Raw genomic sequence first — 23,865 nt, 5'->3', positions numbered from 1 at the left:
ACATCTATGGATTTTTGATACATGCGTGGCATGAAAACAAGCCCGTGCATGAGCACAAAGGCACCTGGGCCATGGAAGTGCTCAGATTTTATCAATGTATATGTTTGAGATCTTGTTAAAACAAATGGACTCACTGTGGTAGATACGAAAAGAGATGCATCTTTGGCTTTCTTATGCTGTGTTGTGCAATGTGTTTTAAGTGTGATGATCCTGTCTTGTGTTTCTAAAGCAGGCTGCTCACGGGATCCTTTTACATTTTTTTTTGCAAGAAGTTTATCCAAGTTCGGTTCTGCAAAAAGAGCATTTTTACTTTACATGTTTTCTTATTTAATTATTTTTAGCTTTTCTGTGCCGCATTCTGCTCTTTACCTAATCTGTGACTCTTCACTTTCATCGTCTTTGCAGGCTCCACCCGCCAGGGTGTGGACCAGTGACGCCCAAACGGCCATTCAGACACTGAATCATTAAAGAGCCCTTTGCACATGGTGTTTGAGGAGAAATGACATAGGGTTTCTGTGAGAGACCAGTCGCTGGGAGTCTGAGCATTAAAAAATTAAAAGCAGAGTGACGGTTTGGGAGATGAAGATGCGTCTGGCTCTGGGATTTTGCGGACAGTTTGCAAAGGCAACCCATTCTTCTCTTTTTATTAAGAGGTTTGAGATTGAGAACCATATTTGGGAACGAGGGTTCACTGTTGGGAGGCAGCAGAGCTGATGTTTGGTAGCCTTTTTTTGTGACTGCTTTGGCTTGCTCTTTGAGAGGTTTTCATGTTGTGTGAGTATGAACCAGGCAATCTGGCCCTTCTGTCATTTATAGAAATACTTTCTTTGATGATAGCAGAGGAACTCCGCTGGTATCACTCAGGCACAAGTAATTGCATTACGCTTGCTTCTCATCTTAGTTCATTTTCCCGGCTTCGCACATATTTCATCTTGTGCTTTCAAAGAACAGGATCTGGCTGCGAGGCAGGCTGTGGCGTTTGCTGTGGGGGAGAAGAGAAGAGAGGAAAGTTGGGAGTTAATTAGCTTGTTACTATGCATAGCAGACTGTTTGGTATGCAGTGTTGACGCCTGTCTTTCTCCTACTGTACTGAATACCTCTTATCAGTTTCAGGAAATGGGTCAAAAAAACACAATAGGATTTATTTTTGTGTCACAGCTGATGTCTTTTTTTCCTTTTTTTGACTTCAGCAGTGTGTGTGCTGCTTAACCTCTACTAAAATTTTTACCCTGGCTGTGCTTACTCTGCCTGAGTTGAAACGGTTGATATGGGTGGGGTTTTATTTTTCAAGCATTTAGCTGATAATCCAAAACTTTACTTGTAACAAGCGTGCAGGTAGGTCTTTCAGTGCCTTGCTAGTAGAGTCTTGGACACGGAGCTGGAATGTAGATGGGACACATTTGGCCTTGTGGTGGCGGGACAGCCAAATGAATTTGCAGGGAGGCGCAGAGTCCTTCCTTGTGGTTATCACTGACTCATGGCTCACCTGTCGACTCTTTTTAGGCCACAGAAAACGAACCAGGTGACATGGACCTGAGTGGCCTGCCAGAGACCGCCGTGGACTCTGAGGAGGATGACGATGAGGAGGACATCGAACGAGCGTCTGACCCCCTTATGAGCCGGGACATTGTGCGGGACTGCCTGGAGAAGGACCCCATGGACAGGACCGACGATGACATAGGTGAGCACGCACCTGGGGGTTTAATTTACTTTAATTTTCATGACTAGTCTTATGAATTGATACTGTAAATATTCAGCCACACAGTGCTTATTTTAAATATTTCCTGCCTATACCTGAGAGTGCCATATTTGGAAATATCTTTAGAGAATGGTGTGAAATGGTATCAACTTAAACACGAGCACCATTGTCCCAATTTTGAGATAATTTTTGTGTTTTATAAAAAAGCTAGTCTCTGCTTTATTTAAATCAGTCACCATAAATTTACATTTTTCTGAAGTCTGTGCTACTCTCATACGACATAGGTTTTCGAGTAAATCTCAAAGCCACATCAGGCTCACAGTATCATAACTCTAAAGGCTATGACTCAACTCCAATGATAATGATAGGCATGTTTTTTAAAAAAAAAAAAAGAAATACACACACTCAGAGCCTAGCTACAGATGTAGACTTGGGGAGGATGATGTGTGGACGGCGAGAGAATAAGAACAAGTGCCAGCCCCCTCCCCCACCTTGCTTATCTCCCTGCTGTATCCCCCACCCCACACCCCACCCCCCTTTTGCCAGCAGGCTTTTCTAGGTCACGCTGGCACATCCTCTCGCCTCACCTCTCCCAGCGCATTAAACTTTCAGTGCTTCCGCAGCGTCTCACACGACGCTGTTGCCATGCCAAGCCCAGGTCAACCAGTACACCACGCTGCTGCTGGTTGGTAGATGGAGTAGAGAGGAGCTTTTTCTCTCTGTGAGCATCAGTGCTGCAGAAAGTCCTGGACCTTGTATTAAACATAGCATATACATCTAGCAATTGCACCCAGTCAAATGTGCAATATCAGGAATCCAAATTTATTGTTTGCCAATCATATAATGTATAATTCTTTAGAATTCTTTGATCTGTGGTAGTGTGGGGGGAAAAAAAAATTCACAGGAGCCTTGTGAAAAACTAAGCGTACCCTTACTTCTTCCATAGGAATTAAGAGGGTAAGTAGCAGCAAAGTGCTGCTAATCAAATGCAATTGATTATTTGGTCATGAGCTGGTGTGACCACGTCTATAAAAGCAGAGGGTTTGGCAGTTTTCTGGCCTGGAGGATTCAGGTGTGTGTTAACACAATGCTGCAATTTTCCAAGGAGTGAACATCCCAGCAAATTCACCCCAAGGTCAGACCGTGCAGTGCTCAGAGAAACTGCTATAGATAAATATATAAATAAATCCCAGGCGGTACATCTCTGACTCTACAGGCCTCAGTTAGCAGTTCATGACAGTAGAATGAGAAAAAAACTGAACAAAGGTTTGCAAAGTTGCATCTGAATAAATCACAATTCTGGATCCAACTGTCAGGCACAGTGGTGGAGCAGTAACGACTGGGCTTGTTTTGCAGCAGTAGGACCTCGGGGCACCTTGCAGTCACTGAGTTGACCACGAACTCTAACAGGACAATGATCCAAGCACAGCCGCAAAATCTACAACAGAATGTTGTAGGGAGAAAAATAATCAAGGTGTTGCAATGACGGCCCAATCAAAATACAGACCTGAGTCTGATTGAAATCCAGTGAAGAGAGCAAAACCTCAGTTCACTAAAGCAACATTGTAAAAAAAAAAAAAAAAAGGCTGAAATTAATTCTTCTACAATGTTGAGATTTATGCAGTCATACAGAAAATAATTACTACATTACTTATCGCAGCTAAAGGTGGTTCTACAAACCGCTGAATCATAGGGCGTGCTTTGTTTTTCACAGAACTGCGTAGTTTTGTAAAAATGCTCTTTGTCACATGACTGTATGTTATCTTTTTGTCATATATTGTTTCATCATACCCATCATATTAGTCTTCATCATATGATGTATTTTGTAACATGTTTATGTGTTGCCTTAATCTCATTTTCTTTCTGGTTAGTTATATATTTCTTATAATATAAATTGCTATTAAAAACCTATAAATATAAAGGGTAAAAATGGTAAATATTAGAAGAAATATGGACACGTTTTGATCAACTCCTTTATGCTAAACAAAACAATACTCTCGGAGAGATCTGTGAGAAGTGCATTGAGAAGAAAAGTCTATGCCGCTCTTTTCATGGCTGGATAAGTTTCGATAAGTGTGAGGAAATTCGGCTGTACCGAGCCTTTAAGCCTGATCCTCCCTGACAGCCCACCCACTGTGATTTCAGCTGTGGTTCATCATCTCCAATAACTCCTTTAACTCACACAGAGGTCGTTGAGCGAATTGTCAGCAATTTTCTTGGCTTCCCTCGAAGTTTATATCAATAGAATTGATATTTGGCTTTGTCTTGTCCACATAATGATTCCTCCATTGGCTTCATATAATTATGGTGATGATGCATTTTGATGCTGGATTGAGGGCAGCGCAGGGCTGCCAGGTGCACGCCGCCTTGCCCTCTTTCTCTCCTATGAGTGTCTCTTTTCCTAAACTCCTCCGCTGTCTCTCCTTTGTTCCCCTCGCAGAGCAATTACTGGAGTTCATGCATCAACTGCCAGCATTTGCCAACATGACCATGTCAGTGAGGAGGGAACTCTGCGCTGTCATGGTTTTCGCTGTGGTCGAACGCGCCGGCACCATCGTTCTTAATGATGGAGAAGAGGTGTGTGTCGGTGCATATTCATGCACAGATAAGCTCTGCCTTGTGATTGTGAAATTCAGTTCATAAATGTGTGTGTCTGGCTGTCTGGGTACTGAACCTTAGTCTCACCTCTTCACACCAATGAATCTTTCTTCGTCCATTTGATGTTTTTTCTGCTCTATTAACCGTGAATGGTGGGCATCGTTGGGTCTTTCTAGGTACCCTTAGGCGCCCAAAGCAGACTTATTTATTTTTTAAACTGTAATACATCCATGCAATAGAAACCAGAACTTGTCTTTAAGGCTTAGTCACATTGTTGCTATCAGGGTTAAAGAAACCAGAATGGTAGCTTTTCAGGAATTCTTGAAAACACCCAGATTTTATGCAATCTTTCAAAAGGATATTAAGTGTATGACTGCTAACAATCCTTTGAAACTTCTTATTTAGTCATGTTTTGCTGGGCAGCACTAACAGCCTCTTGCTTTTGCTGTATTCCTCTGAGGAAAATAAGAAACCATCTGTTAATGCAACAGTCCCCTTGTAGTCGCTACATATGGTTCTTTTTGATAAATAACTTTGACTCATTAAAGGACGCCAGCTGTTGGGAATATTGCTAGACGGAAATTAATTTGATGTGCAAAGTTATTTTTGTCGTAGTTTTCTTTTTTTCATCTAACTTTTGTGATTGTGCGTTATGGCTCCAGTTGGACTCTTGGTCGGTGATCCTGAACGGTTCGGTGGAGGTGACGTACCCTGATGGTCGGACGGAGATCCTGTGTATGGGAAACAGTTTTGGGGTGTCGCCAACCATGGAGAAGGAATACATGAAAGGCGTCATGAAGACCAAAGTGGACGACTGCCAGGTGGGATGCTCATTTTAAATGTTCCTGCTCTGGGTTTGTGTTAAAATGTTGGTTTACGGGTCACTTTCTTCTACATTTCCGTGTGAAAAACACAGGTATAAGCCCTGCCATCTTATGTTATTAAAATCCCACTGTGACCCACTTGTGCTCAAAGTGTTTGCACTCATGCCACCTAAAGTAGCTCCAGGCTGTAGCATCCCTTTAAATGTCAGATATTATGAAAGAAAATAGGCCAGCTCCTGTAAAGAGTAAGATCAAATTTTCTTCTAATTATGAGCCAAAGTCAGTGGCTGGGGTGTAAAAATCACTAATTAGTGAATGCCCCTTTTTTGTTATTTATTAGTCAGCATAGTAGTTTAGTTGCTATGCAGCTAGATGTTATCAGTTGTGTGAATATAATACTTCTAATCTGCTAACTTGAGCTTCCCTGTTGTGTCCAGTTTGTGTGTATAGCCCAGCAGGACTACTGCTGCATCCTCAACCAGGTGGAGAAGAACATGCAGAAGGTCGAGGAGGAAGGAGAGATTGTTATGGTGAAGGAACACCGTGAACTGGACCGCACCGGCACCAGGAAAGGGCACATCGTCATCAAGGTGACCATTAAGAATCAAATTAATATATGCTTCTTTAAACTTTGGAATTTTAAAATGAAGTCCATTAGATAATGGGTCCGATTTCACGCTTGATTTATGACCTCAGTAAACACTTTCGCAGTGTGCTTATGATCTCAGATGCCAGTTTCGAGGCTTGCTAATAAAACATGAGTTTCACCTTGTAAGTTATGGTTCCATATAGAGTAAAATCAATAATAAAGCAGGTTAGGATTTAGGGCGTGTCTACTGTGTGACTGCCACTCACTTGTAATGCCTCTATCTTAAACATCAGGGCACACCGGAGCGTCTCACCATGCACCTAGTAGAGGAGCATTCAGTGGTGGACCCCACTTACATCGAGGACTTCCTGTTGACCTACAGGACCTTCCTCTCTAGCCCCATGGTCGTGGGCAAGAAGCTCCTGGAGTGGTTCCACGACCCAAGTCTCAGGGACAAGGTATGATCAGCGGGACTCTGGTTTATCTCTTTCAGACTTTGTACATTTACACACAGACATAGTGTGAATTCTCCTTATTTCACAGATTTGGGAAACACTTAAATGTGCTTTAGACGTGTTGGATTCAGATGCATAAACTCCTCAGACATACTTGACCTTTGAACTTGTACATTAATTAGTGGCCATTAGGTTTTAATTCTACAAAAATGTAGACATTCATTTCCAGTGACTGTGGAAATGACTGAGTCTGGATGTAAAGCAAATAGCACCATCTCTCGGGTGTATGTTGATCATGTGATCTATCCAGGTTACACGGGTAGTCTTGCTGTGGGTAAACAATCACTTCAATGACTTTGAGGGTGACCCTGCCATGACTCGCTTTCTAGAAGAGTTTGAAAACAATCTGGAGAAAGAAGTAAGTGTGAAATCTAAAGAGGGAAAAATGTTTAATTTATCTTTTTGATTCGTTTTCCTCATTTTGTTTTGCTTTCTTTTTTTCTTCAAAGAAAATGTGTGGGCACCTAAGACTGTTAAACATAGCGTGTGCTGCTAAAGCCAAGCCTCGGCTGGTGACGCTAACCAAGCCGTCCAGAGACTCTCCGCTGGCATTCAGCCTTCTCGGGGGTCAGGAGAAAGGTTTCCGCATCTTCATCGATTCTGTGGAGCCCGGGAGCAAAGCAGCAGAAGTTGGCCTTAAGCGTGGGGATCAGGTGAGGTGTTCCTCCCCCATCATTTTTACTGTAATGATCTTGATTTCCTTTTTGTCACCGTCATCATGCACTTTAAATTTTGAGGAGGAAATTTCCTGGTAGTGCCACAGAACACTTTTTTCTCTGTAGGCTGCAGCTGTGCAGACTAGCACTTCAGTTTTCCTGTTGGAGTTCATTTTTGTTGTGAAATTGGTTTTTTACATTTTGCTCTAACTAGCATTAAAAGGGCGCTTTTGAAAAGTCTTAAATTGAACTCACCGGTAGCTGCGGGCACCCCGTGTTGGCTTTTCTCTTCGTAACTTCACTGCTCAACCATTTTCACACTCTGCAGTCCTTAGGGCTTTAAGCAAAGTCCCTTAATCCTTGAAACCATCTTGCGAGTGTCTGAATGTGAGTTAAGCCCTCTTGACTCCAAACATCCCCTGCAGCTGTTTCCTCAAAAGGAAGTAGAGAAACTGACATCCTTAAGGACGCATTCTCTTTCGCTCGTATCCTTCATACCTACTTTTTTTTTTTTTTTTTAGCAGCTCTAGTTAATGTTGTCATTCACCCAGGACCTGCTATTTCACAGCTTTAGTATTAATTTCACTGATTTTTATTTTAATCATCTTGTCAGCAGTGAGCTCACTAATCACTCCCGATCCTAAAAGGGATGTGGCTTTGGACAAGTCAGCATTTACAGGCCTCACAAGAGCGGATGATGGCCTGGATGTACATTATGGTTAAAGGTGACTTCCTCTTCGTCCAGAGAGGAAGTGGCAGCTCACTTAGAATATTGCATTTAAATGCAAATATCCAGCACCTGTGCGATGGTCAAGCTATGAAGACAAAGACAATAAAAAATAAAATAGGTCGCATTAATCTTAATAACCATATGTTGAGGATGTATGTACCTGGAGATAGACCATGCATGAGATTGGAAGTCTAAAGCCTCTTTATTCACGAGTATAGTTCAGAGATTAATACGAGGATTTTTTTTCTTCATTTGCACAGATAAAACCTGCAGTTTGAGCCGATGCAGTGATAAGAGCTCAGTTTCAGTACTTCCTGTGGTGCAGCGTCCTGTCAGGATTTAAAAGAGACTTTGTGGTCAGATGATGATCTTGTGTTTAAAATCTATGAGCCAGATCATCAAACAGGCCGGGAGCTCTCTCTTTTTGCAACAGTTGTTCTTGATCCATATGTGTAATTAAGCATAAGCTGCTAGTTTAGACATAATTTTTATATATATATAATATAAGGAAGGGTCAGCAATGTATTCAGCTCATTATTTTTACTTTACTTACATTCACAAAAAAATGTGAGATGCTGATGGACACATAAGAGATGCCCCCTGACATCATTTTTGTGTTTGTGGGTGAGAAAACGGGAGTTTTGGCTATTACACCATAAACTGTTGTATTTACTGAGTCTTTTCTCTCTCCTTCCTGCAGATCCTGGAGGTCAACGGACAGAATTTTGAGAATGTCCAGCTCAGCAAAGCCAACGAGATTCTGAAGAACAACACTCACTTGTCCATAACTGTGAAGACGAACCTTTTAGGTAAGCCTTTTGGCTGCAGTGTTTGTGTGCACGTATTATAAGCCGTGACAATTTTAGACCTTAGCTTGCCAACACCCACCAAATCACTGGTAACCCTATTAGGATTAGAGGTACAGTCATAGTTTGGTCAAGATTCACAACTTTACTGAATGTATTCTGGAAATGACTGTTAGAGGAAATGTAGGAATATTACAGCATTTTCCTTTACTTTGCATACCTGTCTAGTGTTTAAAGAGCTGCTAACAAGACCAGAACACGACCACGATTTGGATTGCGAGGAGGAACATGACAGAAAGAACGGGGCACCTCACCTTCCAAAGATTGGGGACATTAAGAAAGCCAGCCGCTACTCGATCCCTGACCTGGCAGTGGATGTGGAGCAGGTGATGGGCCTTGAAAAGGTCAGCAAGAAAGCAAAGACCAACACAGTGGGAGGACGAAACAAGCTGAAGAAGATCTTTGATAAGACGCTCACCAGCATCCTGCCTCCGAAACCATACAAGTAAGAAGGCTTACTATCTACTACTACTATGACAATCTAAGCAGCACGAGGTAGCTTTGCATGTGTGGATTGCAGTGAGAAATTAATATTTATTTATTTAATATTTTTAATATTTTTATTCACTAAACTTGTAATCTCTGTGATTTTAATATCAATAGGAAAAAAAAGCCTCCTGATTGGAGCTGATTAGGAGTAGAGACTCAGTTTTTGATTTTTTTTTTCCCTTTCCTCCTGACACTTTGACATGTTGCTCTGAATGATTATGCAAACTGCGTCTGCAATTTCATCAGTCAATCTGCCAGTCAAATTTGAAATGCTGCAGATACACTGCAGGAGAAAAAGGTATTTTACTGTTTGTCTAACTTTAGTTCCTATTTAAAGCAGGTGTCATTCAGCTTACCACAGAGCACCATTGAAACGTCTTACATATATGAGCCTCTTGTAGCACCTTTCACTGCTGTGAAACTTCAGGATAATTAATGTGGAATAGAATGTATGGACTCCACAGCCAAATGTGTTCTTATCTTCCTTCTCTTCCCAGCACAGACATTGCCCTCTGCCTGTTGTTGACAGAACTGCCATCTATAACCCACTCCCTCTTGTTTCCATAGTGACGTTTGCGTGGGCCAATCGCAGGACGACAGCATAGTGGGGATGAAGCAGTCCAAGCAGATCCCACCAGCTCTGCCAGTCAGCGGAAACCTCTCGTCGTCGAACCCAGACCTTCTGCAGTCACACCACCGCATCCTCGACTTCAACAACCAGCCTGGTGTGTATTTAACCGCTCCATGTTACTGCACCAGCCATGTGAAGCACAAAAAACAAGAAAAATAGTGTCAGACTGTCTTTATATTAACTTGTGTGCATTATTTTATTTGTATCCTTTCAGTCCCATGCATACTGAGTAAGTATCTTCTCTCCTCGTGATCCTGCTTTTCCTGGAAAAATCATTTCTTTGTCAGTGCTTTCAACCTTTATATTAGACTTACTAATGTTAATCAGCTGCCACAGAGTGCAGATGTAAGATAAACTCACTCAGTCTGGATGTAAAAAGCTAATCCAGTAAAATATTTTCTGTGGACACGTGCATGTTTTCATGGGGATTTATCTGATCTGGAAATCAAGGTTTGTGGGTGATCAACAGAGACGCTGGTGTGGCTTTTACAGGAGCGGTGATCAGCTCATGATAAAGCTTGACGATCAATCAATTAATCAGTCACTGTTTCTTGATGAGATCCAAACTGCTCAAATTTCAGGAGGAAAACCGTAACGTGTATCACAAATACCGCTGTTTGTTCTTCCCAGATATGTCAGACCAGGTATTACGAGTCTTCAAGGCGGACCAGCAGTCTCGGTACATCATGATCGGGAAGGACACAACAGCTAAGGAAGTGGTGGCCCAGGCTATCAGGGAGTTCGCCCTGACTGCTGCACCAGAGGCTTATTCACTATGTGAGGTATCTGTCACACCTGAGGGAGTTATCAAGCAGAGGCGATTACCGGATCAACTTTCTAAACTAGCCGACAGGATTCAGCTGAGCGGCAGGTAATGACCTCTATATCCTGATGTGCAAACCGCAATATTAAAGGCATATAAGGGGTAGAGATGGGAGGGAAAAGGTCATTTTCCCCCCATTCCTTGGTCTTTTTACATGGATGATGTCACGGTATCATTTTATTGCCATTTTGGTAGGACAAAACAGTTTAAACCCAAGAGGCTATCCTTGTTAAATAAAGGACATATAAGAATAAATTAGGTTTAATTGATTGACTTCAGTTCATCTTTTCCAAGAACCTAAGGTGATGGATCGATTGAAATTGGTTGTTTTATCAAGCCAGCATTAAAAATCCAAAGCTATTTGGAATCACTGACTAGCAGAAAATTCTCACAGAGAAACTGAAAATGTTTAAGCAGTCTTTTAACGTGCATCTCCTTCCATCATCAGATACTACCTAAAGAGCAACATGGAGACAGAGACGTTATGTTCCGATGAAGATGCCCAAGACCTCCTTCGAGAAGGACAGATCTCTTTGCTACAGCTCAGCACCGTGGAGGTGGCCACGCAGCTCTCCATGCGGGCCTTTGAACTTTTCTGCGCCATCGAGCCCACCGAATACATCGATGACCTTTTCAAGCTGCGCTCAAAGACCGGCTCTGCCAGCCTCAAGCGCTTCGAGGAGGCAATTAACCACGAGACCTTCTGGGTGGCAACGGAGGTGACACGGGAACCGAACCAGCTCAAACGCATGAAGATCATCAAGCACTTCATCAAGATAGCCCTGCACTGTCGCGAGTGCAAGAACTTCAGTTCCATGTTTGCCATCATCAGGTGAGACGAGCAACGATGAGCATACAATAAACTGATTTGTTTTATATACAGAACCAGTCAAATGTTGGGACACACTCACCCATTTTAATCTGTCTGTATTTGACAGATAGATTAAAAACTCGGGTCCTCAACCAGAGGCCTCAGAGCTTGAGAGTCCTACACAGTATCACAATATCTTAGCTGTTCCTAGGACTGTGCTCTTCTGGACAGAGATTTTGGATGTTGTTCCTGGAATCTGTTGGAGCCACTTCCTCACTTTGGGGGTCACTGCCCCGAGTGTTCCGATTACCACAGGGACCTTCGTATTTCTCAAGCTTTTTGTGTTCCTTTTTCCTGATGTCCAGTATCATGTCCAGTTGTTTGGCCATCACTAGTTTGTCCATCTGTATCTGGAAGTCCCACAGGATCTTAGCTCAGTCATTCTCGGCCGCCTTTGGAGGCTTTCTTGTCTTGATGTCAGTGGTTTCTATCGCCTCCTTTGGCCAGGTTATTATCCCAGCAGGGTATCTGATGACTGGCAGGGCATTGGTGGTGTTCTTCCCATTAAGTTGACTCTTCAGGTCTTAATCTCTGCGAGTATTTGTGAGTTGCAACTTTCCTAGCAGCCTCTTCATGGTTCCCATTTTGCTTATGAGATTCTAAGGTACTTATAGTAGTCTTTAATGTCTGCAATGTTGCCTTCTGGTAGTGCAATCCTCAGTTCTGACTACCTCCCCTCTCTTTGTTACCATCCAACTAGACTTCTGATGTCACTGTCGTAGATCCGTGTGGTGTGGATCAGTGAATCGATGCCTTGTTCACTCCTGACATACAGCTTGAGTTTATCCATGGCTTATCCGTGGCTGATGTTTGCTCCATTCTGTAATCGGTATCCATATCCTGTCTTGCTCATGATCTGGCTGAGGGAGTTCAGGCCTATGCCAAACAGCAGTGGGGACAGAGCATCTCCTTGGTAAATCCTTGAGGGTGACTTCTGCATCTAGTGTTGTTTTCCACATCCCCATTGAATTCCTGGTAAATGCTCTTAGGGTCCTATTGATCTTGTACAGTGGATGGATGGAGTGATGTGTGTGAGTGTACCTAAGTTCCTTAGCTGATGCAATGTCTGTACAAGTTGTTGTACTGGTACTGATCACTGCGGATTTCCCCACAGCGGTCTTAACCTGGCTCCAGTCTCCAGACTAAGGGGGACGTGGGAGAAGTTGCCGAGCAAGTATGAGAAGCTGTTCGGGGATCTGCAGGACCTCTTTGACCCTTCCAGAAATATGGCCAAGTACAGGAATGTCCTCAACAATCAGAACCTCCAGCCACCAATCATCCCCTTGTTCCCTGTCATCAAGAAGGACCTCACCTTTCTACATGAAGGTAAAACAACTTGAGGTTACTTTGACTTCATAAAATAATTACAGCTTCCTTCAACTTCTTTGAATGGCAGTATTTTAATAGTGGTGCAGTGTCTCTTGCTGTAGATGTGGCTGATTCCCTGATACCTTTATTTTATCTCCGTTTAGCTCAGATTGTTCACTCGTTACACTACATAATACACAGCTGCAGAATCGGCACCATTTTAGGGGAAGGAGTAGTCAGTGTTGCCAGATACTCCTGATGGTTGTCAGCCTAAAACCAATTCAAAAACCACTGAGTTTAATCACCATTGTATCATATTCAAGAGAGAGAGAGATCCCCTCGCAGTCCCCTGTCACCCTTCCCAGCTTTTAATCTGTGTAATCTTTCTTTTTTCCTGAATTTTTCAGGCAATGACTCTAAAGTGGACGGCCTGGTGAACTTTGAGAAGCTGAGGATGATTGCCAAAGAAATTCGCCATGTCGGTCGCATGGCTTCCGTCAACATGGACCCAGCCCTCATGTTCCGAACAAGGTAAGATGTTTAGGAAAGCCAGATTTTTAGATTCTTAAGCATCCATCACTCTCCCTGTAGGACCAGCCAGCACTACGCTGACTAACCGGCTCTGTGGGGTTAGCCAGTTCACATAGATTGAGTCAAATTTCTGCCTCACGCTTTTCCTTCAAGCAGCTGTTCCCTTTGGCAACTGCTTCGTCTAGCAACTGTTTCCTTGTACACATTGTTGGCATAAGATGTGCTCAGTGCTTCTGTGAAAGTCTCTTTGTCTAATGATGTCTCTTCTTAGTGGAGCGTTACCATTTGATTTCCTTTCTGCTGACTTTCACGTGGGTCTGTCGGTGACATTGCTTCTCTTTGGTGATCTTGGTGGTCTTTCCTGTCCTAAGCTTTGTCTCTTGTCTTTCTCTTTCAACTCATCCACCCCCTTGCCCTCCATGCTTCTCTGTTCATGGCACACACCCTCTAGGAAGAAGAAATGGAGAAGTTTAGGGTAAGTTTGGTGACCCTACAACCTTTGCCCTCTCTGCACCATGCCCTCTTCTTTCTGCGTGCTTCTTTTCTTCCTTTCTGAAACCTTGTTTTCATTAACCATTCTGAGTTAAATCCTACTAACTCAGCTTAAAACTAACCTAAGGATATTCAGTAGAACAAAGGTCACATGTGCCAACATAAGGTTTTACTGGATTATTTGAGAATCAATAAACTTAAGTGGGATGCATCACTGTTTACAATGTAAATTGGACACACAGATGGAAAATATTAAAGACTGGATTATGTCCAGCTTTACATTAGCAGATGTGACCTTTTTGTTATATGTTGTTTCCCAACAAAATGCATGCAGCTTCTGTGTCAGTGTTTTGCCTGTCATTGATGTTTGATCTGCTTATCAGAGCTCCAAACTGTAAAATACTCTTCATCATGCTTTACATTCTTGTGGTCAAATGGGGACGCCATTGTGCGCAGCCAACATTTTAATAGGAAACATGCATGTTTACATTTCATTTGCTCAAAGAAAAAAGGAAAAAATCCGTGCCTTGCACCTGTGAGATTGTTGTCTCGTAGAGTAATAGCTCTGAAATGTGGTTTGTAGTTGTTGTTATAAGGTACTACTCGAAAATGTTCACATGAGACCTGATAAATTTCATTCCACTAACGAGAACAAACGTGGCTTCTCGTTGACTGACACCGCAGGCGACTGTCAGGGTGCTGTTTGGCTGAGGCCATGTGCAAAAAAAAAAAAGAGAGAAAAAAAAGAAAAATGCTTTTACTACTACTACCAGCTCTGACTCAAGCCACAGAAATGTAAACTATGACTGCGCTACACTAGCCCCTCTTTCTACTACCCTGTTGTTTGACACCAGCCGTCATCGCTCAACCCCCCCCTCCCTCTGCCGTCTGGAATGCCTGGAATGTTTTGGAGTTGGAAGAAATGACTAAAGCTGCTCTCTGCATGTCCAAGTTTAAATACCGTGCTCCTTGTGTAGCCTCCTAGTGAATATACAGTCCTACTTAAAACTTGAATAATTTACAGTCTGAAGCCAGTGCATTAATATGCCTTTCTCTGCCACCTTCTGTTTGTGCGTCTCTGTTCCTCTGTGTGTTCATGTGCACACGCAGGTCTCTAAGTCAGGGTAGCGCCAATGCGGCCGTGCTCGACGTCACACAGACGGGTGGGCACAAGAAGCGGGTGCGACGCAGCTCCTTCCTAAACGCCAAAAAGCTTTACGAGGACGCCCAGATGGCCAGGAAGGTCAAACAGTACCTGTCCAACCTCAGCCTGGAAACGAACGAGGAGAGTCTTCAGACGCTCTCGCTACAGTGTGAACCCTCCATCAGTACGCGTGAGTTTGTCACAGTTTTTCCTCCTTTTTATAGTTGTTGGGGTTTGGGGAATTTTAATAGGGAAAAATATAAGTCATAAGTCCTTTTTGACACACACATAACTATAAGTGTAATTTGAATTATATACGGTGTACTGACTTATTTCCCACTACTCAGTGCCCAAGAATGCAGGCGGGAAACGACCAGACACTTCTCCAGTTGTGCCCAGAGCTGCGAGTCAACAGAGGGGCCAGCTGGCCAAAGGAAACCAGGGCCTGCAGGTCCCTGCTGTGGCCCTTTACCCATCCCGAAAGAAAGTGCCAGTCAAGGATCTGCCACCATTTGGTAAGATGAAGACTAAGCATAACCATCAGTACTCAAGTACTCAATTAACATTTTAGTATTTTTTTCATTGAGAGAAAGCATGATGCACCTGTACTGTTTTAGAATAAAGCTTTGATTGTGAACATTCATTGTATTGAAGGTAAAATCCTTGTTTAATCGTCCCTACAGGTGGCAGTAGTAACAGTTAATGACTGAGTGAAAAGTAGTCTGATTAAATTTCCTGTTCCCTTGTCCTTCTACATGCTGCAGTTGTCTCGTTTTCCTCGTCCTCATCCATTTATTTGCAGACAATGGCTGATCCAGCTTCTTTGTGACAGTGCTGCCACCAAGAGGCTGTCTGGCAATAAGCAAATGCCAAAAAAAAAAAAAAAAAAAAAATCCCAGACAATGCCGCTTAGCGTCTCAGCACCCTTGGGGACTGGCAGCGTTCCTCGTGTTAATTCTGCTCATCCTTTTGCAAATGTCCACAGGCACCAGTTCCCCTCAGTCTCTGAAGAAGATCCTGTCTCTTTCAGAGGAAGGGAGCGAAAGACACCGGAGGCAGCCAGAGGACGCCATGTCCAACGCCTCCTCCCAGCTCTCCTCCCCTCCCACCTCCCCCCAGAGCTCGCCCAAGAAGGGTAAGCCAATAATCCTCCCTCTGACAGGGCTCTCCAGACTGCAGTCATGGTGTGCTACAGATGCCACCTGGTGGCTAACCTATGTACTGCAAAATGACTCATTTTTATGAGGATGAGACCAGTATGTTTACTTTTTTCCGTCACCGTGTTATTTCCAAACTCACCAAGTTGCTTTACACCTAAAATAATTTAAGCTGCTATAAACATAAAAATCATTGTTTTATTGAAGTAATGTTCCCTGAAAAAAGCTACCAGAAATGATCAATCCATGAATTTGAAAATGCTAGAAGTGAATAAAGTCGGCATGGCCCTGGCACTTCATTAATTAGTGGCTAGGTTATTAAGATGATCTCAACTTATGATGCTCGGAGATATGACCACAAGTATTTTAATGGCTGTCGCCTAAAACAAGAAAATTTGCACTTACATGTGTCAGCAGTCGGCACAATGAGTTCTTCACACTTTCCCAGATAATTTTTGCTGACTTTGCTAGTTTTCTGCATCGTGTTCACTCCTGAAATGCGGTAGAAAACTACTGTTTAAGTAAGAATCTAAAACTGAGACTTGGTAGATTAACTTACACAATACACGATGCTCAAAGCTGACGGAGATAATATGTGAATAAAGGTTAATTTATAGTAGGTTATTTTCCTGCAAAATGTAAACAAACTGAATTTAGCCGGCCACGTTTATTTCTTGCTACAACACACTGATAATTGAGGTAAACACTTTTAAGTTGATCGTTTTTCTTAATAATTCCTGGTTACATTTACCAACAAATAAGAATTCAAATCGCTCTGTACCTCATCATAATTATAAATCCTGATTTACAGTCCAGACATAAATGTATCTTGTGCCACCTCTTCCTTTTGTCTTCCAGGTTACAACAGGATGGGAGACACCTACTCAGACTCTGGTCACAGTGAGATCTCCTCTCGCTCCAGTCTTGTTAGTAACTCCTCTTTCGACATGGCCCAGGAGGCGAGGAGACTCCGTCACTCCGGAGTAGTCGGGGATTCTCACATCGGGGGATCGAGGCTGGAACGAAGAGCCACGACTGACCCCGATCAGTACAGTCTAGGGTAGGAACATTTAGAACTCAACAAGAGTTTTTTGGGTATTTGATTTGAGGTGAAGTCATTTTTATTACATCTTCTTTTACATTATATCCTAGGTCATATTCATCGATGCAGGACTGTCGGGGCATTTACGCTGGCTGTCCTACAGTACTCTCCTCACCCAGTTCTGAGGAACTGACTCAGGATCAGGGCGACCGTGTTTCCCTCGATGCTGCAGACAGTGGCCGCGGCTCCTGGACCTCCTGCTCCTCTGGTTCCCACGACAATATCCAGACCATGCAGCAAGGACGTAGCTGGGAAACTCTGGCCTTTGGTGGTGGTGGAAGTGGAGGAGGCATTGGAGGGCTCCCTCCAGGGGGACCAGATACCTTATTAGGGGGACCTGCTGCACTGTGGGCAGCACAGGCCAGGGGCAGCTGGGCATCTGCTAGCTCCTCCTCATCCTCAGCAGCGTACTGGGGGGAAGACTCTGAGGGGGACACGGGCACCATAAAGAGGAGAGGAGGAAAGGACGTCAGCGCTGACCCAGAAACAAGTAGCATCACATCCACCGGGTCAGAGGAGGCGAAGCAGCTCGGCCGACCATCTCCATCACCCATCACTGTCGGGAGTAAAGGAGTCATTTGTGAGTGACTGCTCTCCATTGTCCTGTTTCTTTGATTTGTTTCAGCTACTGTATGAAATTGCACCACATTTTTACTGGCACTGGGCTGTCAGCTTATTGCTCAAGTACAGCAAGAGGCATATGGACAAAAAGACCAGCAGCAAAAGATGAGCAAAAATCAGAGAATAAGAAAAACTAATTGTGTTTATGGTGCAATATGAGTTTGACTGTTTACTGGCTGGGTTGCAGTGACTTTGTGAAGTCTTTGCTACATCACAGTCATGAGGAGATTCACCAAGAAACCCAAACTTATCCACTATATAAACACTGCACATTTTACACTTAAAATAATGTAAAGATTCCAGCGGTTAGGACTAATCACTCCATATTTTCCCCAGTTAGCCACACTCCTCCTGCAGTGGCTCAGTGTCCCATTAATAGGGTCTGCCCCACAGTTTGAAAACCACTCGATTAAACAAACAAATGTCTTTGTGGCTTTAGTTTGTAATTCAGTTCATTTTAACCAATGATGTTTGGGCAGGCTGTGGTTGTCCCTGCAAAGAACGAGAGGGAAAAGTATCTGGAAACCATCAGCTTTTAACAGTTTTAATGTACATTCCTAAACAGTGACTCGGGTCCAGAATTTTGGCCCCAGTGTCCATTGGCTGCACTGAAAACCCCCAAATATCAGTCATCCCAGAGGCCAAGTCATTAGAGGATAGCTGATGGGCTCCCAGATTGCTTCTCATGTAACTTTTGGCAAACAAAGGAATTGAGTGTAGATCCCAAACTTATTAGGTAATCCTTCATCCTAGTTGATCATGAGTCTTTTCTTTTTCTATGCAGTACAGCAGTCTGGATTTAAGATAACATCTTCAATGTCATCCTCTTTCTCCCTTCATTTTTGATTTGTCATCTTCTGCTGTCACTGCCAAAAATGCTTCAAAAACACATCATCATCATCATCATCACGTGTCCCTCTTTTGCATCCCCTCAGCTCGAAAAGAGGGCCGTTACCGTGAGCCTCCCCCAACTCCCCCCGGCTACACTGCCCTGACCATCTCCGACCTCGCTGAGGGACAGCACCCAGCCCAGTCTGTTCCCACGTCCACAGTGACCCACTCAGGCCGGCGGCCACCGGACTACACCACGGCTTTGCAGCGCTCACGCATGGTCACCCAGTCGCCCGACTCCCACCAGGCCCACCAGGGGGCCAAGCACCGGGCAGGCGGCCTCCACCGCACTCGCTCACCGGCCGAGGAGCAAGAGCCTGAGGAGGAAGAGGAGGGTGAGTCCTTGTCTTCCAAACTAGTCGCTCTGAGGAAGCCAGTGGCACAGCATACACCAGAGACTCCCAGACCATGAGAGTGTGTGTACGGGGGTTAACAGGCAGGGCCCGACCCCCCAAGGCAGGTAAAAACTAATTTATGAGGTTGCCCCCTCCACACAAGTGAACCTGCATGTCAGCGGAGATGCATACAACCCCTCCCAGCACTAGTAGGATCGGTCCCACTCCAAATTCCAAAAGTCAGTGGAAATTGCATTTGATCTGGAAATTGTTGATTTGGAATGGGACCCTCACCTCTTACCCGCAATATGTCATCATGCATGAGTCATACTTACTGGATTAGACTCACTACTTCTCTGCCACCACGCATTCTGCTCTTCTTCTCTCACTTTCTCACACACCGTGTCCAAACAGCATTCATCAGCAGACACGGTGTTAGGATCCTCTCACCCATGCAGTCAATGCCTGAAAACATGCACCTCCATCCACCTGCACCAGCACGCCCCTGACTCACCTGCAGTGACTCTGGATGAACTTTGTATCATTTATTGGTCTGATGTTGAGAAGAAAGACCAAAATGTGTATAGATGTGCACGTGTTATTTAGTAAATTTGTAGAATAAAGTGATTTTCAGTATTTTAATAACAGCCAATGTGCAAGGTTGAAAAAAAATGTTTTAGTTTAGGTAGTTCAGTTTGATTTAGGTAGTTTTGCTGCCTGTGAAACAGCTGTGTGTTTACACACGTAAAGCAGTAACACTAATAAATGCAAACTGCAACTTGTGAGTTTATGAAAGAGGCTGTCGGAAGGGAAAACAGGGAAAGAAACAGTCAGAATTTTCCTGCTGCTAAGACACAAGAAACTGACAACAATGGGTCAGGCGTCAAAATGTCAAAAAATTATGTCAAACCTGCTAAAAAATAGATGCTGCAGTGCACTTCGAGTGGAGGAAGGTTCCAGAAGGAAGCTTAAATAAGCTTCTGGTTACAACTATATATCAGGAATAATGTGTCCCCTAAAGATAGTGTTTTACCATTGGTTATATTTCAGAGCGCACCAAAAATGCACCACTAAAAAAAAAAAACGTAGGAATGTTCACACTGTTTATTATATATGTCAGAGGCAGGAGCAAAAAAGCAAATTCAAGTGTTGCAGTAGTGAATATATCTGAAATTTAACTCCAGAGCTGGCATTAGCTGGTTGTTAATTATCCCAGGCCAAACTATGCAAGCAGCATGGTGCATACACTCCTACATGCTACCTTCAGATAACTGAGCAGCAAATGAACAGTTAGTTTGGTACCAGTGAGTTGTTTGTGTCCAATCCTGAGGCTATTACTGCACAAACATCCCTAAACTGACAGAATCCGTCTCAAGTTGATGTCAGTTAAAGTTGATCAGGAAAATAATGGCATTCTTTAGTAATATTGTTGGCATTGCAGTACATAATAGCTTCTTGAAGTGTGTCTTTGTGACCTAATTTTCATCATTCTACACATTGCTGCTGCTGATCTCATTAACTGTTCTACATTATTACATAGTAGTTCGTGCATTCATTTATTGTAACCTTCCTCTGCCTTTGTTTCTCTCTCCACAGAGGATGAACAGGTGTCAGCGGTCTGAGGGACCTCAGTGGACATCTTTTTTTGCAGTAACTTGAAGTGCCCCTTGTTCGGGGTGGGCAGGATTAAAGAGACAGACAAACAGACTCATCAGTGACGTAACGTGCCTGCCTCCTCCACTTGGCTCTCCCTCCTTATCGGTGGATTCCTCTGCTCATCTCCCTCCTCTGCCTTAAAGCATCATGGGGGGTTGAATGACCCTGCATGCAAAAAATACTGTGAAGAAGAGATGGAGAGAAGGTCAAAGGTGATGGAACAAAAAAAAAAAAAAAAGCCTGGCACTTTGGAAAAAATAAGACTGCAGAAACCTGACTGGCGTTGGGGGTCAACCTGGCCGCAGACACACAAAACCACGTAGATGTTACTGTTACAAACAGGACCGACTTCTTAAGACTGCCCCCACCCCACCCCTCAGTAACAAAACCCCAAACCCTCCTGTTGACACCACAGCATCATGACATGTTGAGCTTCATCTGCACTTTCTCATTTTCTACAAAACAGAACAAATAAGAGAACAGAACAGACTATTGTTGAAGACAGAGAGAAACGACGGTTGACTTGACTCTTAATTTTCAACTTCCCACTAGATTTTAAATTTTTTTTTTTTGGTTTGTTTTTCAGTTTGCTTTCTTTGATTGCACTCTGGGGGACCGAAAAGAGAAACCAAGTCAGCCCATCGTTTCTCTGCCTGGACTGAAATGACCCATCTGTTGCTGAGCGATTGAACTCTGAATCCAGTATTATCTCATGTTCACGTGTAAAAGCTAATCACTTGTTGGTTTAAATCAAAGAGCTAGGAGGAGGACTCAGGCGGGAGAACCAACGCACACACACACACACACACACACACACACACACAAACCTTTTACATACCCAAGCATACACAAAATCACAGTTTAATTCAAAAGCTAGCACTTTCAGCACAATCCCAGATGTTACCAGATGCTTGGCCCCCCCCCCGGATACCAGGGTATGAGTGAACCATATCAGCGGCGCGTGTCTGGTTATATCTCAGTCTTTGTATCATTGTGTTGCTTTGTGTTACACCGAGAGTTTTGATGGTGATATGTAAAAGCACAGAGGCGATCCGCTGAGAATCACGCGAGACCCCCCTCGGTGTCGCTCTCTACGGTGCATTTAGAGGCACACGAGCTAAAGCGAGAAACGTATGAATCATAGTACAAACTGTGAGCGGCAATCGAGCACTAATATTAGAAATGTTGCCTTTCATTCCTTTATTTTTATTGATGAAAGGATCTCAGACCAGCAGCAGGGGTGAACATCAGCATGATTTTAAAAGCTGCCAGTGTGTATCAGTGTCTATCCAGCTTTGCAACATGATCTTGTACAGAGTTTTAAAATACACCCATTTTCCCTTCAAAATAAAAGTATCCACTAATCCAGATTTGTCTTCTTTCCGCCACGTCTCATGAATGTCCAAGCGCCTTACGATGCCGTGATTGCATACCTTTCTTTAGGCGGTCGTCCCCAATGTGAATCACCTTGTTTCAAGAGCCAGTCTTGAATCAAGCAATAGTGGAATGAAATGCCTTATTGAAGATACTTCCCCTGACTCTTTTTTTTTTTTTTAATTTATTTTTTTTAATATATTAAGACTCAGTAGAAGAGGAAGTCAGGCATTTTCTTTCTGTTTTGTTTGTGGTTTCAGGTGGCTTCACCGGACTGTGTTACAGTGTAGTAGATCTTTTTGTCTCGGCACAGAGCAACCCCGCGCCCCTACCCTCCCCCCGTCGTCGCGCTACCGCGTTCATCCTCAGAAACTCTCCTCGTCTGTTACAGACATGAGCTCAGCGGATGCTGTGTGTATATCGCTAATGCCTGCGTCCAGTTTTACATCATATCTCACCATCAGTGGAAGTGACTGAAGGTTTTTTTTTTTTGACTCCGGTGAGGTGGAAGACAAATGAAGTACACTTTTTTTTTTAAATTCAAGGCTGCCAATTTGAACGATTAAAAATCCACTTGTGAAACGTGACCTTTTTTGTTTTCTTCAGTCGCACTGATCACATTGATCAGTCTTGGAAACTACAGACAGGAAAAAAAAAAGCTGAATGAGTGCAGTGTTTTCCGCTGTGTCCTGTGACTTCACGCTGATTTTTTTTCTTGGGTTTCTTTTGTGTTTTGTTTTTTTTTTGTTTTTGGTATTTGCTACAGATGGATTGTTAATAATTTGTTTGTAATACAGTGGTTACATGCATCATTCACTTTCATGACGATTATGTGCATATTAGCGGGCCGATTCCTAGTTCGAAAAACAAAAAGTTGCACAAAAATGTACAAGCGTAAAGATAAGTGTAGTAGGTAGAACTGCTACTCCGTTTGATGTGTGATGTCAGTGAGAAATGTACATTTAGCTGGTGATGACCTTCTTTTCTTCATTCTTTCTTGTACTGCTTTAACCTGTATGTCTTTTAAAAAGACAATTGGTGGAGTATGTATCGGTTGTTTTTGTATTTTTAATACAATAATTGTAAATATTGGTTATATTTTTGTTCAAATGTACTATGTTTATGCCTCAACATCCAGTTTATATGAAGCTGGGAATCAATAAAACTGCATAAAGAATCAACACCTAGGTTTAAATGCGCTTATTCATTTCTTCTGCATTTTGATGTCTTTCTTTTATTTTCTTTTTTTCCTCCAGATACCATCTAGTGTTTGCACAAGTCATGGAAGCAACTTGAAAAGTGTAACGCTCATAATTTTCTATCTGACCACAGACTGTCAGAATTAATAAAAGAGAAATTGAAGTCTCCTCTTGCTTTTATTTACTTGTTTTGTATCATCTTGCTGCTCTGAGAATAGTGCAAATCCCAACTCTAATTTTTCTCTTAGTGTTCTCATTTATTTGATTCCTCATTCATTTCTTCCATTAGCTGTTTCGTTTTCTAATAAAATTCTACAGTCCCCATAATGAGAGAACTAAATTAATGCTAATGCCTCCGGCCAGCAGGAAATACATCCTGCTTTTATTTCTCTGGAATCTTTTAATTCATCTCTTTATTGTTTACTATAACTGCTGAGGTTTATATTTTTACTGATTTGGGGAAGATGGAAGGATGAAATCTGCTTGTTAATGCAAATATTTATGCAACTCAGTGCATTTAGGCATGTAGACGCAGTCAAGACGACCTGCTGAAGTTCAAACTGATCATTAGAAATGTGATTTCAGTGACTCTGAGGGGGGGTGGTTCCAGATGGGCTGGTCTGAGTATTTCTACTGGGATTTTCCCACACAACCATCTCTAGGGTTTACAGAGAATGATCCCAATAACCCAAAAATATCCAGTGAGTGGATATCACTTCTCTGGGTGAAAATGTGTTGATGTGAGAGGTCAGAGGAGAATGGGC

General features: G+C 43.0%; 1 protein-coding gene across 1 annotated transcript in view; it reads left to right on the top strand.

The window, feature by feature from the left end:
• The window catches only part of rapgef2b (Rap guanine nucleotide exchange factor 2b), a 119,593-nt gene extending 96,510 nt beyond the window's left edge, over positions 1–23,083 (top strand). Inside the window, exons 9-32 of the mRNA XM_030738750.1 lie at positions 1,504–1,681; positions 4,140–4,276; positions 4,960–5,118; positions 5,559–5,711; positions 6,004–6,168; positions 6,476–6,583; positions 6,675–6,878; positions 8,312–8,420; positions 8,646–8,922; positions 9,534–9,691; positions 9,812–9,826; positions 10,228–10,468; positions 10,869–11,252; positions 12,406–12,617; positions 13,007–13,130; positions 13,582–13,605; positions 14,733–14,956; positions 15,114–15,281; positions 15,752–15,901; positions 16,782–16,983; positions 17,076–17,605; positions 18,582–18,872; positions 20,469–20,740; positions 21,115–23,083. Of these exons, the coding sequence (XP_030594610.1) occupies positions 1,504–1,681; positions 4,140–4,276; positions 4,960–5,118; positions 5,559–5,711; positions 6,004–6,168; positions 6,476–6,583; positions 6,675–6,878; positions 8,312–8,420; positions 8,646–8,922; positions 9,534–9,691; positions 9,812–9,826; positions 10,228–10,468; positions 10,869–11,252; positions 12,406–12,617; positions 13,007–13,130; positions 13,582–13,605; positions 14,733–14,956; positions 15,114–15,281; positions 15,752–15,901; positions 16,782–16,983; positions 17,076–17,605; positions 18,582–18,872; positions 20,469–20,494 (4,239 nt within the window). The 3' untranslated portion in view covers positions 20,495–20,740; positions 21,115–23,083. The remainder of the gene's footprint in view (positions 1–1,503; positions 1,682–4,139; positions 4,277–4,959; positions 5,119–5,558; positions 5,712–6,003; positions 6,169–6,475; positions 6,584–6,674; positions 6,879–8,311; positions 8,421–8,645; positions 8,923–9,533; positions 9,692–9,811; positions 9,827–10,227; positions 10,469–10,868; positions 11,253–12,405; positions 12,618–13,006; positions 13,131–13,581; positions 13,606–14,732; positions 14,957–15,113; positions 15,282–15,751; positions 15,902–16,781; positions 16,984–17,075; positions 17,606–18,581; positions 18,873–20,468; positions 20,741–21,114) is intronic.
• Positions 23,084–23,865: the final 782 nt, after the last annotated feature.

This window comes from Archocentrus centrarchus, chromosome 10 (genome assembly GCF_007364275.1).
Source record: "Archocentrus centrarchus isolate MPI-CPG fArcCen1 chromosome 10, fArcCen1, whole genome shotgun sequence".
In the NCBI taxonomy this organism is placed as follows: domain Eukaryota; kingdom Metazoa; phylum Chordata; class Actinopteri; order Cichliformes; family Cichlidae; genus Archocentrus; species Archocentrus centrarchus.
The sequence above is the reverse complement of the archived record's forward strand: the minus strand, read 5'-3'. Positions and strand labels throughout refer to the sequence as shown.